This window comes from Topomyia yanbarensis, chromosome 3, assembly GCF_030247195.1.
Source record: "Topomyia yanbarensis strain Yona2022 chromosome 3, ASM3024719v1, whole genome shotgun sequence".
Classification (NCBI taxonomy): domain Eukaryota; kingdom Metazoa; phylum Arthropoda; class Insecta; order Diptera; family Culicidae; genus Topomyia; species Topomyia yanbarensis.
Window position 1 is genome coordinate 343,324,786 of NC_080672.1, and position 25,016 is coordinate 343,349,801.

At 38.9% G+C, this 25,016-nt stretch overlaps 1 protein-coding gene across 3 annotated transcripts in view; it reads left to right on the forward strand.

Moving 5' to 3' along the window:
* Positions 1-25,016, forward strand: part of LOC131689119 (melatonin receptor type 1B-A-like) — a 150,299-nt gene that overhangs the window by 87,917 nt on the left and 37,366 nt on the right. For all 3 annotated transcript variants that reach the window (XM_058973965.1, XM_058973966.1, XM_058973967.1), the window contains 2 exons: positions 11,507-12,088; positions 23,805-23,977. In XM_058973965.1, the coding sequence (XP_058829948.1) occupies positions 11,653-12,088; positions 23,805-23,977 (609 nt within the window). In that variant the 5' untranslated portion in view covers positions 11,507-11,652. The remainder of the gene's footprint in view (positions 1-11,506; positions 12,089-23,804; positions 23,978-25,016) is intronic.

The window sequence follows — 25,016 nt, forward strand, 5'->3', positions numbered from 1 at the left end:
CCGCAAAATCAGATGCAGATTGCCAGAAAGCCCCGCGAAAGAAGGTCTCCGCTCGCAACAAAAAGTTGCGCGCACGAGATCCAATATTATAATATTTGTTTATATTTTTATTTTTACATTTGTAAACATATAAAAGATCCACGGCTCCGTTAAGCTACCGCTATGAGCCGTGTCAAATAAACGAATTATATATAAAAAAAAAATTATATGTATAGGTCAAATGTTTAAAAACAGTAATTTAAGGTCAAGATAGCATCATTTTGAAGCCGCCAATTTATGAGGTTTAGTATCTTCAATGAGTTTTACAAACATTAAACAGCGCATCATTTGATAAAATAATTTTGACGGTATATCGTCCAAGAAGTATTTATGGTGAATTTTCTCAGGTTAATATTCATGACTACAATAAAGTCTCATCAAATTCGCTAAAGACACGAACCTTGTTACACTATTTTCAGGAAAATAATTCTGCATAATTTTAAAACTTTAAAAATTATGGTTTCGGAATTATGCCGTTTGGACAGTAAGATCGATTTTCACCAAACCCCCACCAAACCGAATTTCTAGCTACGCCGCTGACCGTAGAAATAAAGTCGTTCTACACTCGTTCACAAGAAACTTCTTCGAATGCTGAATATCTATTATAATACATTGACACCCCAATTTTATCAGCCAAATATGAATTGCCAAATATGATTTTTTTATTGCATCGAACTACAATAATTTTTAGGTAGCTTTCAAGGGGTTATTTTATAGACTTCTTCCAAAATTTGGCGGACCTATTCCAATTCGTATACCAATTGATTGGTATACTTAAGGGTTTATATGTTGCAGATAGAGAAAATACTGAAATTTTCAGCTTTTTTCCTACACAATATTACGAAAGCTTATTAAACAATTTTTCCTAATAAGTTTGTGAAAATTATTAACTATTTGAAATTTTTTAATAGTTTAATTTTTTATTTAACCGTGATTTTTTAATAAATAGTGACCATCGCTTCACAACGTAGTCTATTTTTCATGGCTTGCGGTGAGCACGATCTCTCGAATTGCTGCACTGAAAATTATGGAATAGAAATTAATTTTTAGTGTTCTTTACAGATTTAACTCGCCGCGCAGATTGCTCTGAATTAGACCCGCTGGTGCCCTAAGACGATTTCGCTAGATTTTCGGAGCACTGTGCACCCAGTGCATTAACGCAAGTGACGGAAGGCTATCGAAAAGTTTCGTGAAAATGAAAATTCCAGTAATGATGATGATTTCCCCAAACGGTTCGTTTTCGTCGTCGTCGTAAAATTTGAAACTATGCACGCATGCACTTCAGAGATAGCAATATATCAGGAGCTGCGAGTTCATTTCAACGCTTTTTTCTGTGAAAAAGGCGATACTCACAAATGTAAACATAAGGCTTTTTTCATACATGCGAATGATTAATAAATAACCCCTTTAGGAAAATTCAGTTTTCCCATCACAATTTAGATATTTTATTAACAGAGCATTAACAATAATTCGTTGGTATGTCTATTTTATGGGCCATTTTTTCGCTTTCCTATTGATTTGGTTTGAGATTTCTAGCACTGATGTTGTCCTATGCTGATTTGAGCGATTCTCTGAGTCCTGCCACTATCCCATGTAGTATGTGTTATCAAAAACATCGCGTAGCATCAAGTTCAAAGTGTTCTCATACGATATAATATCCGAAGAGAGTGATAAGAGTTATAAGAAATGTCTCATCACACTGTTAGGTGGATTAAAAGCGTTTTTATTTTTGAATTTTTCGGATCTCTAAGATAAGAAATAGATGCTCAAGAAAGGATTTATTCGAATTCAGCTTGGTTCGTCTGCTAAAGCCCATTAAAATACCAACTATCAATTTTCACATGAAGGTGATAAAAACGAGTCAAAAAGCTGATAAAATCGGGGGTAGCTAAAAACGAGTGCTGTTAAAATCGGGTCACCACAGTATTTTCAAATAATTTACACGAAAAAGAGAGTAAACTAATTGGTCGATAACTGGATGCTTCTGCTGAATTTTTAGCTGACTTCAGAATAAGAATAACCTTGACAATTTTCATATTTCATGAAAGCATGCTAATTCAAAACATTTGTTGTATAATTTATCCAAGTATCTTACAATTATTTTAGGAAAGTTTTTAAGAAGAATGCTGAAAATTCCATCATAACCTGGAGCTTCCATATTTTTTAATTATGGATTTGATCTCGCTATAGTTTATTTCAACAATTTCGTCTTGAGACAATCCTTGATTGGAAACATTTTCATATTTTTGTAAGACTTCGTTTTCAACAGAGATCAAAAAGTTGAGATTAAAATTATGGACCTTACAAAGTTTTCGGAATGGCTTAGAATATAGTATGGTAGAATATGATCTCTAACAGCACTACTAAAATATATTTTGATAAGTAATATTAGTATTATCCACTGCATCACAGCCATCGACAATCGAAGTGAATCCTTTGTAAGCTAATTGATTGCGACCAGAAAAGCCATGGAGTCCAGTTCAGGTCGGATCAATAATAACGCAAATAAAACGATCAGTGAACTGTAGTAATTAAAATGCATTCAATGTTGTATATCAATCAAATACATGTGTTTTCCTATCAGCAACCGATTTAGCAAACATTCATTAGTGGTATCTTCATTGGGTCGCATAAAATCATGTAACTTTATTGCGACCACGTAATATTAATGGCATGCATTTTGAGCGGTTGTCAGTGAATCACGTATCACTGTAGGCATGGATGAACATACTTCGCGGCTGTTCGTTATAACTACACATGTTCTACACAGAATTTGATGGGGCGGAAAGTGTTTAGATAAAAAAATATCTAGAAGCGTGAGTATATTTAAAGTAAGTAAAGTACTAAGTTAACCTCAATGTTAAGGGAGCTTTCTCCAATACCGGCTTTATATATATGACAACATGTGCAGTATGCACTTGAAAAAGGTCATGTCTTATGTTAAGTTTAAAAAAGTAATTCAAATCAAATTTGCTGGGAAGTTTTGCACATGTTCAAGCAAAGTCTGTATATGTTAAATCAACTACTGGAGGTCGTTTGATAGACTTCTCAACATTTTCGTTTCGCGCCACCCACAAGAACTTGTACAGTACTATTCGGTAGCCTCTTCTCAATGTTTGTTCACTTCCTAGGTAAGGCATTTGTCCTTTTTACTTACGCTTGGGTCTTTTTACTTCATCATGCATCGAATTAGTCGTAGACCATTCCAACACGCTTTTGGAATAGTGACAAGAAGCCAAATCATGGCATTGTGCGCCTCGATAATGATAAATGTTCGTGCGAAATTCCGAGCGAAATTATGTGCGAAATTATGTGCGAAATTACGTGCGAAGTTCCGTGCGAAATTTCGTGCTAGATACCGTGTGAAATATCGTGCAAAATTTCGATCGAGATTCTGCGCGAAATTCCGCGCTGAATTCCGTGCGAAATTCCGAACGAAATTCCAAGCGAAATACCGCGCAAAATTCCGTGCGAAATAACGATCGAAATTCCCAGCGAAATTTCGTGCGAAGTTCCGTACGCAGTTCCGTGCGAAATTCCGAGCGAAATTCTTAGCGTAATTTCGTGCGAAATACCGTGTGCGAAATTTCGTGAGAAATTCCGAGCGAAGTTTCGTTCGAAATTCTGTGCAAAATTCACTGCGAAATTCCGGCCGAAATTCAGCGCGAAATTCCATGCGAAATTCCGTGAGAAATTCCGCGCGAAATACCGTGCGGAATATCGTGCGAAATTCAGATCGAGGCTTCGTGTGAAATTCCGCACGAAATTCCGTGCAAACTACCGTACAAAATATACGTTCCGATTGAAGTTTCGTGAGAAATTTCTTACGAAATCCTTTAGAAATTCCGTGCGAAATTCCGAGCGAAATACCGCTATTCCGTGCGAAATGCCGTGCGTATTGGGTACGTAATTTCGCGCGGAATTTCGTAGGGAATTTCGCGCGGAGTTTCGTACGGAATTCCGAAGGGATTTCGCACGAAAAAACTTCGATCGGATCGTTTACTTCGCTTTCGCTCGGAATTTCGCACGGAATTTTGCGCGGAAATTCGCACGAAACCTCGATCGGAAATTATCACGGAATTTCGCACGGAATTTCGCACAGAATTTCACACAGAATTTCGCAGAGAATTTCACACGAAATTTCGCACGGAATTTCGATCGCAATTTTGCAAGAAATTTTGCAAGGAATTTAACGCGGATTTTCGCACGGAATTTTGCTCGGAATTTCGTATGGAATTTCGCGCGGAGCTTCGTACGGAATTTCAAAGGGATTTCGCATAAAATTTCGCACGGACTTTCGCACGAAACTTCGATTGGAACGTATATTTCGTACGGTATTTCGCACGGAATTTTGCGATGAATTTCTCACGAAACCTCGATCTGAATTTCGCACGATATTCCGCACGGCATTTCCCACGGAATTTCGCACGGAGTTTCGCGCGGAATTTCAGCAAGAATTTCGCACAGAATTGCACACGAAACTTTACTCGAAATTTCGCACGAAAATTCGCTCGGAATTTCGCACAAAATTTCACACAAGAAATTTTCTTCGGAATTTCACGCGAAATTTCGCACGGAATTTCGCATGGAATTTCGTGCGGAATTTCGCATGGAATTTCGCGCGGAATTTCGCACAGCATTTCGCATTAAATTTCGCACAGAATTTCACACGGAATTTCGATCGCAATTTCGCACGAAATTTCGTGCGGAATTTCACGCAGATTTTTGCACGAAATTTTGCAAATTTCGATCGGAATTTCGAGCGGAATTTCGGTAAGAATTTCGCACGAAACCTCGCTCGGAATTTCACACGAAAATTCGCTCGAAATTTCCTGCGGAATTTCATGCGGAATTTGGCACGGAATTTCGTATGGAATTTCGCGCGGAATTTCGCATGGAATTTCGCACGAAATTTCGCACAGAATTTTACACGGAATTTGGCACGTAATTTCACATGAAATTTCGCCCGGAATTTTGATCGCGATTTCGCACGAAATTTCGTGCGGAACTTCACGCGAATTTTCGCACGGAATTTCACGCAGAGTTTTGTAGGAAATTTCACATGCAAATTCGCACGGAATGTTGCACGGAACTTCGGCCGGAATTTCGCGTGGAATTTCGCATGGAATTTTGCATTTTTCGTGCGGAATTTTGCATGAAATTTCGCACAGAATTTTACACGGAATTTGGCACGTAATTTCACATGAAATTTCGCTCGGAATTTCGCACGGAATTTCGATCGCAATTTCAAGCGAAATTTCGTGTGGAATTTCACGCGGATTTTTACACGGAATTTTGCACGGAATTTCGCACAGAATTTCGCGCGGAGTTTCGGCAAGAATTTCGCACAGAACTTGGCACGAAACCTCGCTCGAAATTTCGCACGGAATTTCGATCGCAATTTCGCACGAAATTTCGTGCGAAATTTCACGCAGATTTTTGCACGAAATTTTGGACGGAATTTCGATCGGAATTTCGAGCGGAATTTCGGCAAGAATTTCGCACGAAACCTCGCTCGGAATTTCACACGAAAATTCGCTCGAAATTTCCTGCGGAATTTCATGCGGAATTTGGCACGAAATTTCGTATGGAATTTCGCGCGGAATTTCGCATGGAATTTCGCACGAAATTTCGCACAGAATTTTACACGGAATTTGGCACGTAATTTCACATGAAATTTCGCCCGGAATTTTGATCGCGATTTCGCACGAAATTTCGTGCGGAATTTCACGCGAATTTTCGCACGAAATTTCACGCAGAGTTTTGTAGGAAATTTCACATGCAAATTCGCACGGAATGTTGCACGGAACTTCGGCCGGAATTTCGCGTGGAATTTCGCATGGAATTTTGCATTTTTCGTGCGGAATTTTGCATGAAATTTCGCACAGAATTTTACACGGAATTTGGCACGTAATTTCACATGAAATTTCGCACATAATTTTACGCGGAATTTAGCACGGAATTTCGATCGCAATTTCGAGCGAAATTTCGTGTGGAATTTCACGCGGATTTTTACACGGAATTTTGCACGGAATTTCGCACAGAATTTCGCGCGGAGTTTCGGCAAGAATTTCGCACAGAACTTGGCACGAAACCTCGCTCGAAATTTCGCACGAAAATTCGCTCGAAATTTCGCACGGAATTTCACAGGAAATTTCCTGCGGAATTTCACGCGGAATTTTGCACGGAGTTTCGCATGGAATTTCGCACGGAATTTCGCATGAAATTTCGCACGGAATTTCACATGAAATTTCGCTCGGAATTTCGATCGCAATTTCGCACGAAATTTCGAGCAGAATTTCACGCGAATTTTCGCACGGAATTTTGCACGGAAACTACCATACAAAATATACTTTCCGATTGAAGTTTCGTTCGAAATTCCGAGCGAAATACCGCTATTCCGTGCGAAATTCCGTGCGTATTGGGCACGGAATTTCGCGCGGAGTTTCGTACGGAATTTCGAAGAGATTTCGCACAGCATTTCGCCCGGAATTTCGCGCGAAAAAACTTCGATCGGACCGTTTACTTCGCTCGGAATTTTGCGCGGAAATTCGCACGAAACCTCGATCGGAAATTCTCACGGAATTTCGCACAGAATTTCGCAGGTTATTCCACACGAAATTTCGCACAGAGTTTCGATCGCAATTTCTCTAGAAATTTCGTACGGAATTTCACGCGGATTTTCGCACGGAATTTTGCTTGGAATTTCGTACGAAATTTCGCTCGGCATTTCGTATGCAATTTAGGGGGGATTTTCGTACGGAATTTCGAAGGAATTTCGAATTTCGCAAGATATTCCGCACGGCATTTCCCACGGAATTTCGCACGGAGTTTCGCGCGGAATTTCGGCAAGAATTTCGTACAGAATTTCAGACGAAACTTTACTCGGAATTTCTATCGAAAATTCGCTCGGAATTTCGCACGGAATTTCGCATTGAATTTCGCGCGGAATTTCGCATGGAATTTCGCGCGGAATTACGCGTGGAATTTCGTGCGGAATCTCGCATGGAATTTCGCATGAATTTCGCACGAAATTTCGCACAGCATTTCGCATTAAATTTCGCACAGAATTTCACTCGGAATTTCGATCGCAATTTCGCACGAAATTTCGTGCGGAATTTCACGCGGATTTTTGCACGAAATTTTGCACGGAATTTCGATCGGAATTTCGCACGAAACCTGGCTCGGAATTTCGCACGAAAATTCGCTTGAAATTTCCTGCGGAATCTCACGCGGAATTTGGCACGGAATTTCGTAAGGAATTTCGCACAGAATTTCACAAGGAAATTGGCACGTAATTTCACATGAATTTCGCTCGGAATTTCGCACGGAATTTTGATCGTGATTTCGCACGAAATTTCGTGCGGAATTTCACGCGAATTTTCGCACGGAATTTCACGCAGAGTTTTGTAGGAAATTTCACATGCAAATTCGCATGGAATTTCGCACGGAATGTTGCACGGAACTTCGGCCGGAATTTCGCATGGAATTTCACGCGGAATTTCGCGTGGAATTTCGCGCGGTATTTTGCATGGAATTTTGCATTTTTTGTGCGGAATTTCGCATGAAATTTTGCACATAATTTTACGCGGAATTTCGAACGAAATTTCACACGAAATTTCGCTCGGAATTTCGCACGGAATTTCGATCGCAATTTCGAGCGAAATTTCGTGTGGAATTTCACGCGGATTTTTTGCACGGAATTTCGCACAGAATTTCGCGCGGAGTTGCGGTATGAATTTCGCACAGAACTTCGCACGAAAGCTCGCTCGGAATTTCACACGAGAATTCGCTCGAAATTTCGCATGAAATTTCGCAAAGAATTTCACACGGAATTTCACATGAAATTTCGCTCTGAATTTCGCATGGAATTTCGATTGCAATTTCGCACGAAATTTCGAGCAGAATTTCACGCGAACTTTCGCACGGAATTTTGCACGGAATTTCGCGCAGAATTCTGTAGGGAATTTCACATGCAAATGCGCACGGAATTTCGTACGGAATTTTATGCGAAATTTCGCGCAGAATTTCGTACGAAATTTCGCACAGAGTTTCACACGAAATTTCGCGCGGAATTTCGCTCGGAACGTCACGCGAAATTTTGCTCTGAATTTCGCGCGTAGTTTCGTACGGAATTTCGCACGTTATTTTGTAGGGAATTTTGCAGGGAATTTCGCACGAAATTTCGAACGCAATTTCGCACGAAGCTTCGTACGGAATTTCGCGCGAAATTTTGCACGAAGCCTCGATCGGAGTTTCGCACGAAGTCTCGATCGGAATTTCGCAAGTATCCCTCGTTGTATTTCGCAAGGAATTTCGAAATTCCGTGCGAAATACCACGCGAAATTCCGTGCAAAATTCCTTGCGAAATTGCGATCAAAATTTCGCACGACATTTCGAAAAAAATCCCTGCAAGATTCCCTACAAAATAACGTGCGAAATTCCAAGCGAAATTTCATTTGAAATTCCAAGCGAAATTTCATTTGAAATACCATGCGAAATTCCGTGTGAAATTTTGTGCGAAATTCCGTGCGAAATTCCATGCGAAATTCCGGCCGAAATCCAGCGCGAAATTTTGTGCAAAATTTCGTGCGAAATTCCGCGCAAAATTCCGCGCGAAATTCCATGCAAAACTCCGTGCGAGATTCCGCAGGAAATTTCGTGTGAAATTCCGTGCGAAATTCCGAGAGAATTTTCGTGCGAGATTCCGTGCGAAATATAGAGCGAAGTTTCGTGCAACATTCTGTGAGAAATGTTTGCCGAAATTCCGTGCGAAATTCCATGAGAAATTTTGCACGAAATTGCGTGTGAAATACCGTACGAAATATACGTTCCGATCGAAGTTTCGTGCGAAGTTCTGTGCGAAATTTCGTGCAAAATTCCATACGAAACTACGCGCGAATTTTCCTACGAAATTCCGTGCGAAATTCCATGCGAAATTCCGTGCGAAATTCCTTGCGAAATTCCGTGCGAAATTGCTATCGAAATTTCGCACGGAATTTTGCACAGAATTTCGCACGGAATTTCGAAAAAAATCCCTTCGAAATTCCCTACAAAATAACGTGCAAAATTCCGCGCGAAATTCCATGCAAAACTCCGTGCGAAATTCCGCAGGAAATTTCGTGTGCAATTTCGAGCGAAGTTTCGTGCGAAATTCTTTGCGAAATGTTTGCCGAAATTACGCGAGAAATTCCGATCGAAATGCGGTGCGAAATTCGTGCAAAATTCCGTGCGAAAATCCAAAATTCCGATCGAGGCTTCGTGCGAAATTCCGTGCGAAATTCCATGCGAAATTTCGCGCGAAATTCCGCGTGAAATACCGTACGAAATATACATTCCTATCGAAGTTTCGTGCTAAATTCCGTGCGAAATTCTGTGCGAAATTTCGTGCAAAATTCAGTACAAAATTTCGCGCGAATTTCCCTACGAAATTTCGTGCAAGAATTTTTTAAAGGTTTTTCGTTCGGAATTTTGCATGGAATTTCGCATGGGATTTGGCGCAGAATTTCGTACGGAATATTGCGCGGAATTCCGTTCGGAATTTTACTCGGAATTGCGAGGGGATTTCACGCGGAATTTCGCATGGAATTGTGTACGGAATTTTGCGCGGAATTTTGTTAGGGATTTCGCGCGGAATTTCGAAGGGATTTCGTGCGGAATATCGCATGGAATTACGCACGGAATTTCGCACGGAGTTTTGCGCGGAATTTCGCACGGAATTTCGCACAAAATTTCAAAGTGATTGGAATTTCGCGCGGTGTGCCCTTGGAATTTCAAATTTTGCTTGGAATTTCTCGCGGACATTCACACGGAATTTCGGACGGAATCTCACATGGAATTTCTTGTGAAAATTTACCCCTAGTGCAATAGTGCCCAAAGGCGGCGAGGGAAATATACTAGCCACTGAAATTACGCCATTTAGATGTGTTAAATTAGGTTTATGTTTATGTTAAGAATTTTCTAGCTAAGCTCAGAATATTTACTTAAAATAAAAATAAAAATATACCTACTTACAGAAATATTACCAAACATAAAATTAAACTTCATGTAAAAATCATTTCTCTGGCGAAAAAATAGATTTCAACGCGAAAACTTCCGATAACGCCAATATTGAATTCAATGAAGTGCGTTGTCGATGACGATGAACTTACCGTGAAATTCAACTCCGGCAATGGCGGTAAAGGTGAATTCAACGTTAACTACCCTGGTAAGAACTATGTTATCTCAACGTTTGACGACCTCATCATTGATGGTGACATTTGTACCCAAAAATTTTAATTCGCTTTCCACATGTGCAAACTGCTTGCCAAATATGGTACATATTTATTGGTGAGTTTCGATATTGTCATTTTTTAAAAACGCTACGTATTGACAAAATTACGACGGTTCATGTGAGCTAACTTCCTGTTGCAATCCCACTTGTATAGTACCCAAAACGTGGACAGCCATGGATCGAGCTGAAACGTATAGAATATAATAGAAGATAATGCATTTAGTAGTAGGTACGTCAGTGCTACAAAATTTAACTATAAAAATAAATTAGTGGCGAAAGCATGAAGGACGGGAATTGATTGTCAATTCAATTCTCAAATGCACATCGTTAAATTTTACGTACCTCCAATACCTCGCTTTATAGTAAGCTAGCTCAAATACATATGATACTCCTTGGCTACCAGTCCGCCTGCTTCACACAAGGACCAAAGTACTCCACTCGGGTTTTAGTCACGATTTTGCGAGGCTAATCTGATATAGCCGTCGGCGGTCAGGCGAGACCAGCTGTCTGAACACAAAAGGTGATAGCACATTTGCCTTCCGGCTCACCTATGTGTGCTGTAGTTCAGTTTTCCCTACTCAAGGGCCATTCAGAGGTTGGTCCTGTAACGATAATGGTATTGGTTATTTTACTGCATAATAAAACTGTTGCTACCGTATTGCACAATGGAGCGAGCTTTCCTTCGATGGACGGCCTATCGTAAACGATGATAAGTGATTGTGGTTATGTAGACCGGAATGAAAACTTTGAAAACGAAGTAAAGCTGAAGTGATACCTTGGGGAAAATACGGTGTTATAGACATAGTTAGAAACGCAACGGTCGTATTTCGTTTTTCCGCAGTTACAAAGTGCTTTAGAGAGTGTCATATTTTTTAAAATAAATCGTAATAACGTAATTCATGACAATAATGTTTAAACATGGTTTCAGACATATGGTCACTTTAGCTGCGCTGTACAAAAGCCATTCGGTCAGTCGAACTTACCTTTTCCTCGTTACTCTCAATAATACTGTTCTTGCATTTGTCATAGAAAAAAAAATCTAGTGTAGTACGACTTCGTAATAAATGAGTGTCAAGTTTAGCCCATCTCGTTGCACAAAGCAATTAATTTGCACATTTCAGGAGAATAAATTAAACATTAATATGCACTAAAATAGAATTATTTTATATTCTTCTTTCATTTCTTTCTCCACAGAATCAAAAACCAACGACGTCAACCACTGCTGTGGTACTTCTCGCTATACGTCCGCGTCAGCCTTGATTGAGCACAACAGGCGACAACCATCGCCGCCATCATCACAATCATCAACATCATCATCATCGCCAGTGGCCCCCTGCTGGATGAAATTTAGTCTACCACTACTGGCAGTAAAAACAATCACCATGAGCCCAACCAGCTGGAGAAGCTCACTGGTAGTGGCCGCTTCGATTCTGAGCCTAGTGGCAGCCGGTGAAGCCGGTGCCGGTGGGGGACGGTTCGCAGGAGGAGGCAACGAAGGTGGAAGTCTTCTAGCAACAAGTGCCACCAATTACGAAGCTGGCGCCTTTGCGAACGGTACTAATTTACTGCTGATAACGCCATTAGCGTTGATGTCGAAGCACGGTGGGTCTTCCGGTGGAGGGAAACACCAAGAGGACGTCTCGCCCGTTACCCTTTCGACTGAGTGGCCCCGCTTGGCGCGCTTGCTGCTACTGGCCAGCCTTTCGGTAATCGGAAGCATTGGCAATGTGTTTATGATTTCGTCCGTGATGATCGAGGATCATCTGAAAAAGGCGGGTAAGCATCGTTAGCGTATCGCGTAGAAGTTTTGAACCATTTGAATTGTTTGATGCGTGAGTTTTCTCTTTTTATGAACGAAATTCTGGAATCTAGGAAAGTAATTAGCTCTGCTTTAGTATTTTTCTTTGGAACAACATTTTCGATCTTTATCTCTCACTGCTAGTTTTTCTTCATCCTGCTACGAAATACAATTTTTTTTTACCTAAACCTTATTTTATCCATCTTCTTCAAACACACAACATTCGCTTAAATATAGTCACCAAAAACTTTTGTCGACTACGAAAGCTCACCATCCTTTTAGCGTGAAATCATCTGTTCAGCTTCATCTGCACTTCCTGCGTCTATCACATACAGAATTAAATCTAAAGCTCTACCACTTCGGTTATCTAGCCGGCTCAGTAACCACATTCCTGATATCTAGTTCACTAGAAACATCCACCCCCATGACGTTCGAATTCCGGTTTGAGTGCTACAGGGTGTTTGATTAGTAGTTATTTGATTCATTATATAAAAAATCCTTATTTATTCTGTTCCATTATATCATCACAACTTTAACATAACGGAGTTTCAGGTATTCATTGTATTCATATTTTAAATTCTTACAATATTTGCGTATCAAACACCCTGTATATTCACGGTGGGAAATGCTTTGCTAGCACACTCTTCATTCTATGATCACACCGGAATGAGATTTTGAATTAATTGCTCAATGATGATGTCGCCGACAGTTCCACTTCTCCAATCTCTGCTAAGTATGACGGAGCGCCTACACCAGTGTGCTATAGTACTGTTCCGTGATTTTAGGTGCTTAATCTCTGTCATCTACATACCAGAATACCACCGCCACCATAACCACCAACAGTGTATATAACACTACATTCACGAAGCACGCGTTCGTTCATATGCCTTCAGCTGTTTAAGTTTCCGTTGGTAGGAAAATAGGAAATCGTATTCTCGGTTGTTTCGTAGTGTCACGTTTCTTTTGCCGTTTTTGTTGAAAGCGTATCATAAATTTGCTTCAAGCCTCGAAACTTTAGTTTGTGGAGATGAGAACACATGTCCGTAGTACCCTCTTTTGAAATTAAAACAGCGATAGCGAAAGTTTTTCCTCTTAATTGTGAAAGAGTTCAAAGTTTCAAGCAGGGCGATTTCCGCCATCTAAAGGGCGTATTGTATTGAACTAGGAAACACCAAAATAATTATAACAGATTTTTTTTCGAAATTCTTACTGGGAGTAGCATTTTATTTATCCAATTGCATTATCCATTCCAATCAGGAATCATGACTCAGTAGCGTCTGGCTCAAATGGCACTTTCCCCATGTTGATCGGAGATGTGTGCCTTGCACATTTACTGAAGGGGAGGATTGGGGAAGTGGCTAGCTTAGGGATAAGGAAAATAACGACACAGATAATATGGATAATATTCTTCACTCCTAAGGGAATAAAAGACACGTCTTGTTGAGTGGATATTTCAACACCCCCGAGGGGACATAGTCATTCAAATACGGTTTAAACAATAGCTCTTCACCACACTGGGTTAGAAACAATGGCTTATCCTTGAGTTTCAGCTCTCTGTACATAGGTTTATCTATGCATGGAGAACCAAAAATCCGGATACACACTTACATTACTGTAGGGCAGTTACATATAAAAAGATATGAAGTTCCGTAATAGGATTCACAAAGATCACACGAATAATACTCAGTACGCTGAATAGTAGCCATGTGATAATTGAATTTGCAACGTCCAGTCAGAGCCCCGACCAGAATACTGCAACTATGCTTGGGAAAATGGAAAATTCTTCGACATTTTTGGACTCACATCCGGCAGAAAAGTCTTTGTTTTAAGGCAAGTTTGCAAGGTACGCCAATGGATGGCATGTTCGGATGCAGCCCAAGACCGAATCTTGTACTTTATCCAACTTATCGATAGTGGTAGAACCAGGGCCGTCTTAAGGGTAAGCGGGGCCTCTGGGCACTCTTGAGCTAGGGGCCCCATATAATTGAACAGGTATAAACAGCTGTAATAGTGGGATGATCAAAACACGATTTCCAACATTACGGAACCACGTCCACTCCATGTCACCCTGAGACTCTTTTCAAAATTTAAGTTAAATCAGTCAACCGTGTTCAAATTATTTAAGAAAAATAGGGATTTAAAATATACGGAGAACAAAGACGATTTCCACAACCACATGTCGTTACCGATGTCCAAATATCATCAAAAACGCAAGATGAACTGAGTTATTTGTTGAAAGGTTATTTGTTTTTCTCGCCGATCTGCCCGATGGTGGCAAACGGCCTAACACACTATATGCGGTGGTGCTAGTTCGAACTCAGGTTAGCAACATACAGTCTTATAGACTTATCAACTACGCTATAGTATTTCCATACGGTGCACAGTGGCGGAGCTTTGAACAAAAGTTGGACAAAACCTAAAATGTTCCCTATTTTGGCTGAAAATCACAAATTAAGCTAATGTTGGAGTGCTGAGCTCATTTTTGTTGTCAACAGTGATTAAATATTAGATGCATTTTTCCATGCAGTGTCATTAAACCTTTCTTATGACTACTATCCCATTTCCGTTACTGTTCATCAATGTCAACAGTATCATAAAAAATTAAGAACACTACTTTAAATTCATTGTATAAAGCGTTGGTTTACTGGAGATTGTCCAATTATCTTGTACAAAACACCATGCGCCTCCATATCAATAACAGAACTTTAAAATCTTATTAAACCCGTTTGCGCACCTAGGCGCAGAACGAGGCCTTGATATTTGAAAAATAGAAGTAATTTCCCATAGAATGAATAATATGTGACCGTTCCGAAAAGTTTCGCCTGATTGTAAAGAATACATTAGTGAAAACAGTATTTTTTAAATGACTACCTCAAACATAATTAAACGAAAAAGTCATAGTTCCCAGCAAATTTAATGAATATATGATAATCGCAAACCAAGTTCTTTCGTTTCTCTATAAAATGAAACTAGTTGTGAGAAAATCGGACCAAAATACATTTGAAAGAGCAAAATACATTTGAAGTGAGCATAGACATTGTGGTTTCGGAAATAAAAATCATTAAAAATCAGGACTTTGTTACGTTTAAACTGCTGTTAAAAATCGTGTTCTAGTCCAATGATAATAAATTTTCGAATAAATATTATTCAATACATGAGAAATTTACGGAAAATATGAAATATCGATATTTCAACCATGACTTTTTGAGGTTTTGTCCGTCCTCCAGCCACTGTGCGATGTAATCTGACCTTCATAGTTGGAAGACGTTGTTTGAGGATTAAGGGAGCTTCTATCAAGAAGGAGGAATATTGGGGTAGGGTGTCTTAAAAGTTCATTATTGGAACGTTATGTAGTGCAGTGAAAACATCGTCGTGCGTACTCCATAATAATTTATAATTTCTGGAATAATCTATGTAGTTTGCACATGGTCAGTTACACTGATTCGTTTAGTGTTGTTCCTGGTATAATAGCTTCTTGATGTTCCTGATGTAATGAAACTAAACAGAGTCGACTTCCGACTTTGGAACAAACCACATTTTCTTTTAATTTTAATTTCTTTCAATTCCACTTCGCCCTACAGCTGGCCGAATTTGGGAACCTTTGAAATCGATCGGTATTATTTGGAGTCTAAGCGCGCAAATCGTCACGAGATTTTGTTCGTATTGCTTTCTGCCGGAATAGAAATAACGGTTTTTCGCAATATTGTCTCTTTTTGCACGAATTGTTGGTGACGTAGATTTTTGTTATATATTACGACAGACGTTTTGTGCATTCGATGACCGATTTGAGGTGGCATAGAAAGCGAACTGGTAATAATAACAGTATCCCTATTCAACAAATTGGTGTTTCTAAGACAACCATTAACATGCTCACTATTCGATATAAGAATTGTTCAATACCTTAGTTATCGCGTAATGTTTGGTGAAAATCGCTTTCAAAAGCGACACAAAAAACCTGTTTTAATCCACCTAGAGGTGCAATTGTGCCTTTCTCATTTCTCTAAACTATGGCACGGAGGCTTTTTATGTTCAACATAATTGTGGAAATGTCCATTACATTCTTAGTACACTTTGCACCTTTACACAATGGCATGCCAGCCACGAACTTGATGAGCTACGTGTCGACGGTGAAACACTTGAAACAAAAAATATCATACTTCATTAGCCTAATCAGCATTAGATCAATGTTATCTGCTTGCTAACTCATTTTGTCATGCGGGGGTGGGTATGTGAGGAGGGCGAAAGTCCCATGAACGAACGACTTCCCAGCTTAAATTGGTATGCTTTGTGATATAGTGGTGGTTTAAAGATGATGGGGTTGAAAGGGAGGGGTATGAGGGCTGGATGGGGTGGTGGTCTGAGGGGTGATTTAAGGAGATTTTTAAAGGAGGGGCGCGAACAGTAGAGGGGGGGGGGGTGTAACCCCTCTCCGTAAACCATCAACTACGCCCCTGTTAAAATCCAGAAACCTTATGCGAGTCGAAAAAAAAATTGGCCGGGATAAGGTTGACGTTTTTCAGAGTGATTGCATAACCTTTCTATATGAGAAAGGCAAAAATGTGCCAAAATCCAAAAAATTGAATCGTAGTCAAATTTTTTTTTCGAGTTTACATCAAATCTCGACGTTTCATGCACCTTGAACACATTTAGCATCAAAAATAAAAATTCAGTTTTTAATTTTTCCTATAGTTTATATGAGAAATTTCTGTGTGGCCGCACTCTGAAACCCGTAATTCCGGAACCAGAATTCCGATCGATCCAAAATTCAATAGCAGCCGATGGGAAGGTTGCACCTTTCATTTGAGACTAAGTTTGGGCAAATCGGTCCAGCCATCTCTGAGAAAAATGAGTGACATTATTTGACACATACGCACATACATACACACACACACACACATACACACACACATACATACATACACACACACATACAGACTTTTTCCGATCTCGACGAACTGAGTCGAATGGGATATGACACTCGGCCCTCCGGGCCGGGATTAGGTTGACGTTTTTCAGAGTGATTGCATAACCTTTCTATATGAGAAAGGCAAAATTACTCGAATCTGTCCATATGATCGGTACAATTTTTTTCAATGGCAGGAATGCAAAACAGTCGAAATATGTATAAAAGACGCCGAGTGCACGTTGCCGCGACGCCTAGCATTGGCCATTTGCCCTAAACTGAGGTTTTTAATTTAGCTAGGAGAACTGCCTGTGTGAAGCACCATACATGATTATTTAAAAAAATGCTCGAAGCCCTTCAAATATCCTCAAATGGATGCATATTTGCCGTGACTTATTTAATCAAGTCAAGAGTAAAGCCAGGGGCGATACTTACCAAAGGGTATTTTTAAACTATTTTTTTGGGATTTCACGAATTTTTTTTTTTTTTTGGATTATATTTTTAGATAGGGCGGATGCACTACGGTAAACCATTATTGGTTTTGGGACTGGCCAGGCCGAATGAAACATGCCAAATCCGGCCAAAAGTGTCGAGTCTTCCGAGGACCTCAAGAAGTCACTTTCGGGCGCTTCCATGAGGATTTCTTCATTTACAGACTCAGATATGACGTAGATATAAATAGTTTTCCACATCCACAGATCGCTCGCAATACAAGGTTTTCTTGTTGGTTGGCTAAGTTTCGGTGCCTTCCAAACGTTGTATACGTAGTGCAGTAAACGTTTGATTGTTAAAAATAAATTGAAACTTGAATCAAAATGTTGAATTGACGTTTGAACTGGTTCAATAGTCATGCAGTGCCTCGTTTTCTGCCGCTCTGAGGCCCTTTACACGTCTTGATCACATGGGATACGGTGCAATGTGCGATTCCGAGCTGTCACATATTTATTGTTATCTCCACACAAAAATGTTATGACAAATATTTTTTGAAATATCGTCTATTGAATGATTTTATATTCATCCCAGGTGCGGGGCCCCAAAAATCCCAGGGCTCCTAGCTCTGGTCCAGTTTGCCCATGCGTAAAGACGTTACTGGGTAGAACTGGACCAATGAAGTCCGTCGCAGCGCCAGTTCTAGCCAATTCGTCCGCCTATTCATTTCCAGTAAGACCGGGTACCCATAAAAGGCAGACAGCATTTGAAGTGCTAAGTTCTTCGATTTGAGTTCGACATGCGATTACTAATTTCGATCTCAAATCTTCCGAGCTATGTGTTTTCAGAGCAACCTAACTGTCGGTGCAAAAATAGATTCTTTTACCGCAAATTCCCTATTCCATGCCATATGGTATAACTTTCAAAGCTTTGGTTTAAAAACCATATTAAACGAAAAACTTTCATATAGGAAATTTATTGAATTGGTCTAAGATGAAGCTGTCGAATTGCACAAAAAGTTTTTTGTTTGGCAAGCGATCTGTAGATGTGTCGAAATAAGCCATTTTTTTAATCTGGAACCGTCAACCGACAAATCTACCTCCAAAAGTGACTTCTTGAGGTCTCATGAAGATCTGACGTTAGCTTTGTACAAATTTTGCTTTCCTAAACAGTGGTAAAAAGCTCAACATTCCATAACTTTACTCTGTGAGAAAATGTAGGGCCATCGGAAGCTAAAACTTCGTAAAATCGCACTCCTGCTCCTTTCTTCAAAATCGTCCAGTGCAGTACTCTGCGTCACTCGTTCGAGTTTGAAACGCTCATATGGTAATCGGTATTTGTCAGTATTGCTGTTCTCCCATCCATTCTTCTTCTGGGCTGCCGATGGATCAAGAGCCGTTGTCGTAGTGTTTATTATATTTATAACGCATAAAAAACATTTAATCCAATTATGGGAACGTGTCTGATAAGGAGAGTGGAGATGCCAGCTTATCATTAACATTTCGCAGTAAATTTCTTCACATTATTTGGGATATCTTTTATATTTTTGTACGCTTGCAAATACTGCAAACTTTGGAAATTATTAATGAAGTGTTAATCAAAAACAATACTTCTGATGGCCGGCTGTTCGCAGTTCAAATTGCTCGTTTCGAAAAGACCTCTATTATATTCCACGCGGCTTTATCCTTTTATGTAACGCCGCGCGGAAGAATATTTTTGAAGTAGAATACTTCTAACGTTTCAATATGGGGGTCCCTTTTCAAAAATTTCTGCTGAGATATTTTCCCAGTTTTCAAATGCAAATAACTTCCGTTGTACTGATCGAAATCGCTATATTTTTGCACTATCCGATCGGTAATATGTGCACGTATATTGTATTTGAACCCGTAAAATGTACGTCTATTATAGATAACGAAAATAATGTAATTTGTAAAGGTGGTAATTATCTGCGCTGATTGGTCCATACAATTCAACCAAGCAGCGAGCGTTGCTAGCACTGCCTCTTTTTTACGAAATGAACTTCGCCAGGTATAAAAACGGCACATAAGAGAAAATTCGTCAGTTTGCTTTCTGACCTCGTAGTAGCTGCTACGTTTTGTGTCAGCTCAAACTCTTCGGTTGGAATATATTCAATGACTGCCTCCAGGCATCGTTCCATCCAATGCAATGATCATACAATGATCAGCGCACATCGCAGAAAAGGCAGAACGCTCTTTTTTCGGAGTTCAATACGCGGATTGCAAGTGTGCGCGTGTGAAGGGGTGGTTGAGTGCGAAAGACTGCGCTCTCTTGCTCTTTAAATTATGCGTGGCGGGCTCAGATAAATTCATCATTTGTTTAATTTTCTTTTGGTAAGCGGTAGTACGATTGACGATGACGATTTTAATAGCATTGGTTGTTGTGTCAAGGAGATGATGTTGGCTTATTGGATACTGATACAATATGTTTCTGCCGTTCATTTGGGGCAACCTGGGATAACTTTTTACATATCATCTATGTATATGCTGTTATAAACACAGTTTAATTGTATAACTGCTGCATGTATGACGGGATGTGTACATCCACATTAAGATCGGTTTATTTTATGTTCAGCTAAATGATTTTACACTTATTTCGCAGTTCAACTAGTGAAATGCTCCATTAAAAGTAATGTCCTGGCACCAGCGATACCAGATTTACAGACATTTCAGTAATAAGGAACAGGAATTCTACAGACTTTTGATAGCCTCCTACAGACGTAGTTAGAAATCTACAGACTTTTAAAAGAGTAATAGTATTTAGCAAAATTGAACTAGAATAACTGTATTCGTCTACGAGTGATTCCTTCATTAATAGTATTCTAATTTCAATCAATTTTTAAATTAATATTCTAGTGTAACTAGGATTTACTCAACCATCTAGAGACATTTACAGACATTTTAATAATTCTTCTACAGACATTTCATAAAAACATGTGGCATCGCTGCTTGGCACTACATTCGTTGTGGGATATTATCATACGTGGCAATTGCAGGCTTATTGCGAAAACTCCACGCTAAGAAACCTGCTTGGTGAAGGTTTGAACATATTATGTATACGGCATTCGCCTTAACTCTCTAATGCTGACATTCCACGCGCAAATGCCCTTCTGCTGGCTATTAACTGTAGAGTAAGTACAATTTACAGTAAGTCCAAAAACTTTTTTTTATCCGATTTGGCCCTTAATTTACTTTATTTGTACATTTATAAAAATATTCACCAAGACGAATGTATTTTGATCCCACTATACATATGTGTAATGAAATATTCAATAATCAGGGCCGGTGGGTAATGCGAGTAGTTAAAAGGTAGCACTATCCACTTGAAAATAATCGAGTTGATAATTATTAGGGTTCACAGTATCGACCCTTTTTGGCGAGAACCGGTACTACGGTACGGAGGCCCTCAGTACCGGTAGTACCGGTAAAGTACCGGTACTCGAATATTTTTTTTTTAAATTCGAAAAAAGCCTCAAACTGAAATTGAATGCTCAAACTGATGATCTTATTCTCAGATGATTGATTTGTGCTGATCAAAAAACATGTTTATTGTTTTTAATTGCTTCGGAATGGCAAGACTTATTTCACAGAAGATATTTTTCATATAGGGCAACTTCTTTTATTTCGAAATCTAGGCCACTTTGAAATCAATAACTGCTAAGTTGTGCGACTTTCGTCGATTTGAACAGATGGTAAATGTATGAAACCCTATATACAAAAGTAAATCAAAGCGAGAATGGCAGTAAATCCGAGCAGGTTAATCGCATTTCCTCTCTTGCTTTTCTGAAAATTGGTTCCGACCTTTATGTCGTTTGCCTACTATTCTCTAATGCACATCAAGGCTCCTTGCTTTCTTGTAAACTATGGAGTTTTGCTGAATTTTCCGATCGCCAATAATTACCAATCGCCCCATTTGAAGCAGTTCACCAAGTCTAAAACTGTTAGCTACTAAATCGCTGTTCGTTCTTTTATAGATAAAGGTTTAAGAGCAAACTAAATACAGACATGACTTAGACCATAGCCTTATTACGCGCCACCCAGTGAGTAATGGAAACCAATCTGAATGTCGCTAATAAAACTTTAACTTCTAGAATTATTATGATGATGACCCCACCTCATTTCCACACAAAGGTGTTATCTCAACGATTTATTTAGAAGGCAAATTAATATAATTAAACGCTATCTTGCAGACCGATATTTTGAAGCAGATCCCCCTGCAGAGTTAACATATTTGTCATAAAAAATTGTATAGTACCGAAAATACCGGTACTGGCCTTTGGTCAGTACCGGTATTACGGTACCAAAAATGGGTCGGTATTCCCGGGATTTTCGGTACCGGTATTACCGGTACCAAAACCCTAGTAATTATCCACTCGAATCTTTGGAACAAACCTAACATTTGAATTTTGCCACGCATGTGTCTCGGGTGCACGTTTGAAATTTTCGAGGTATGATCAAGATTCCATTTGCACAAACGCGTCGCAAGTGATTTATGTGAATGTAATGCAAGCGTATGTAGAGGTAGATAGGATAAAATACATCCTGTGCAGGGGTAAAATGCACAACAACGGGACATAATACATCATATCAAATATCGAAATAGCTGATTTCAATGCAGAAGGTAGCAAAAATTGCAGCATTCGAATTAACAGCTTATGTGTATTCTACTTCACTTCGGTTATGTCTCTGACATTACCTACCCATCTTTTTAAATACCTATTCGAATAGCATTCACATTTCTACTGGAGGTCGCACACCTGAAAACTTTGATCTAAAATGAAAAGACAAAGCGCGTGAGTACTTATCTAAATCACATGCGACACTTGTGGATGGTGCACAAAATTCCAAGGTCATAATATTCACAAGTGTTGAACTAACATTCCTTCCTATCCCAAAATTGACCTGCATGGGCGTGACCATCTATGTTATTGATCATACTCTAATCTTAGTTTCTTTAGGTTGCACGTTGAGTATGATGTACTACTCCCAAGTGTCATACAATTGGTTCAATATGCAATTTCAACAGGCTTTGATCAATCACGGGAAACTCACGGGCAGATAACTAAGCCAGGCTAAGCTAAGCTAAATTACTAAGACTTTGTGTTTCCTCGAATCGATATATTTGGTCTTCTCTCAACAGAAAAATAATCTAACCTGCTTATAGTTTTGAGAGCAGCAAAAGATATGCCCACATGGAGATAATCAAAGTAACACTCCTGAGTCAAGTGAGCGTGGTTTGTCGTCGTGAGTGGTGAGGCTTTTTTAGTATTTCTGTAAAAGAGTTCTAAGAGCGTTTTTAAGTCAATGCTTTACATTCCTCAGGCTTTTTTTTCGGGACATGGTTAGGTGGAATCTTCTGCCAAAGGTTACCTGACAAAAATTTCAAGAGGACAGTGCAATTGTCAATCAAAATATTAGCTCACAGGAGCAAAGGGTCCTTGAAACAACCAACCCCGTGATTCAGTTGATCTATACATGTCAAACTCAAATCGGTGACTACACCGTCGATTGCAACTTTGTGCGTCGGCATATAGACGTGATAGTCCTTCATAAAAGACTTGTTACCAGTAACGTAATTTGCTTGATTTAGACATAATATCACAATTCTGAGCTGATCTGGACAAACTTTTGAGATATCTGTCAAGGCTAAATATGTTTGCGTTAGTTTTTTCGAAAGTGGATACTCAGCGTATTTGATCCGAAGAAGATCAGATATGGTTCGACAGAGTACAATGTGTACGATTTTTAAAGGAATGTCTTTGAAGACAAATCTTATTCGACATCCATTTTATCAAGCCTTTGTCAGCAATATATCATAGAAGCAGCTTGTATGTGCAGAAGGATGGGTGGATAATATCTGGGACATAACAGGAATATTGTGATGATACTTGAACTGGTGATCTGTAAGCAATGATATAAACCGTAATCAACAATTCACAAACCGTGTCAAAGCTCCTAAAAATTGTCCCCTCAATATATTGGTCTTGATATACAGATGTTATATCGAAGAATCCCAATGAATCGGAAAAATTATCTTATAATGTCATGAAAAATCGATCGTCTGATTACAATTCGTAAAAATAATTTTGATTTTGTTTTGAAAATACAAAACAACGTAAATCTGTTCTCATGTCAACTTTACCTTATTTATGATTTAAAAAAGCTGTACACATTACGTTCTAATCTGCCCAATTTCAAATTTTGTTGCATAAAAATTCACCCATCTCATCGTCTATCACCTATCATAATCATTTCTTCGATACATAACACAGTTTCCTTTAACCCCTTAACGAACGGCTCTATACACCTTTATCTCTCTATCACTCTGTACATCCCGTTCCGCAGGTAACGCATTCATAGTGAACATAGCGCTCGCAGATTTACTAATCACTAGCGTAGTGATGCCAGCGTCCACCATAGTGCTCCTCGCTGGCATTGACAATTCGGACACGGAAGTATGCAAATTTCAGTGGTTTCTAGCTGCTTGCTCGTTTTTGGTTAGCATTTTGACCCTAGCAGTAAGTATACTCGAGCTAACTAAAAAAAAAATAACACCCCTCCCCATACGCACACATTTCACCTCATTGTAGAGTGTATGATTATTATCCTATACATAAATAAAGGAATGACTTTTTTGCCGTCCGTACAGTCTGTTGCATGTATGAGTAGACCTGAATAGCACAATATGTTTGTAGCGTAGCACTTGTTAGCTGTAGATGTTGAGGGTAGTGTTTCAGCAATATTTAGTAGAAGCATGAGTGGAATATTAGTAGTAATCGAATATAATCTGAAGTTCCATCGCGAAGGTAAGAAATAAGAGTAATGTATCTGAAATATTGCAATCAGTGGAAATGTAAATGTCGAAAAATAATGTGACTTCGTGGTGTCTTTTTCGCAGCATTTAATCCGTGAAGTTTAACAATCGTCTTACAAGCACGCGATTATTCGGATCCTTAGTACTTTAAAAAAAAAGTTGTCAACATGTATCAATTCAACTGAATTCGTGAACTTTGTTCGTGTACACAGAGAAAAGTCTACAACCAATTATCAGATCGAAATTTTAGGCAAAAAAAAACCTTTTTTGTGGTTTTTAAAGAAAAAGAAACAATTGAGCTTTATATATATATATATATATATATATATATATATATATATATATATATATATATATATATATATATATATATATATATATATATATATATATATATATATATATATATATATATATATATATATATATATATATATATATATATATATATATATATATATATATATATATATATATATATATATATATATATATATATATATATATATATATATATATATATATATATATATATATATATATATATATATATATATATAGATATCGTCTGTGAACACTTTCGGTTTTTTTTTCGAAAAATCGATAGAAACAGTGTCGACTGGCTCGTTTATACGCATGGTTGAGACTGAGTGACTCTGATATTGGTGATATTGTACGATGCTTGGTAAACCTCCGCAGGGCAGTTCTCTTGATAGACTTCAACCGTTGCAATGTACTCGTTT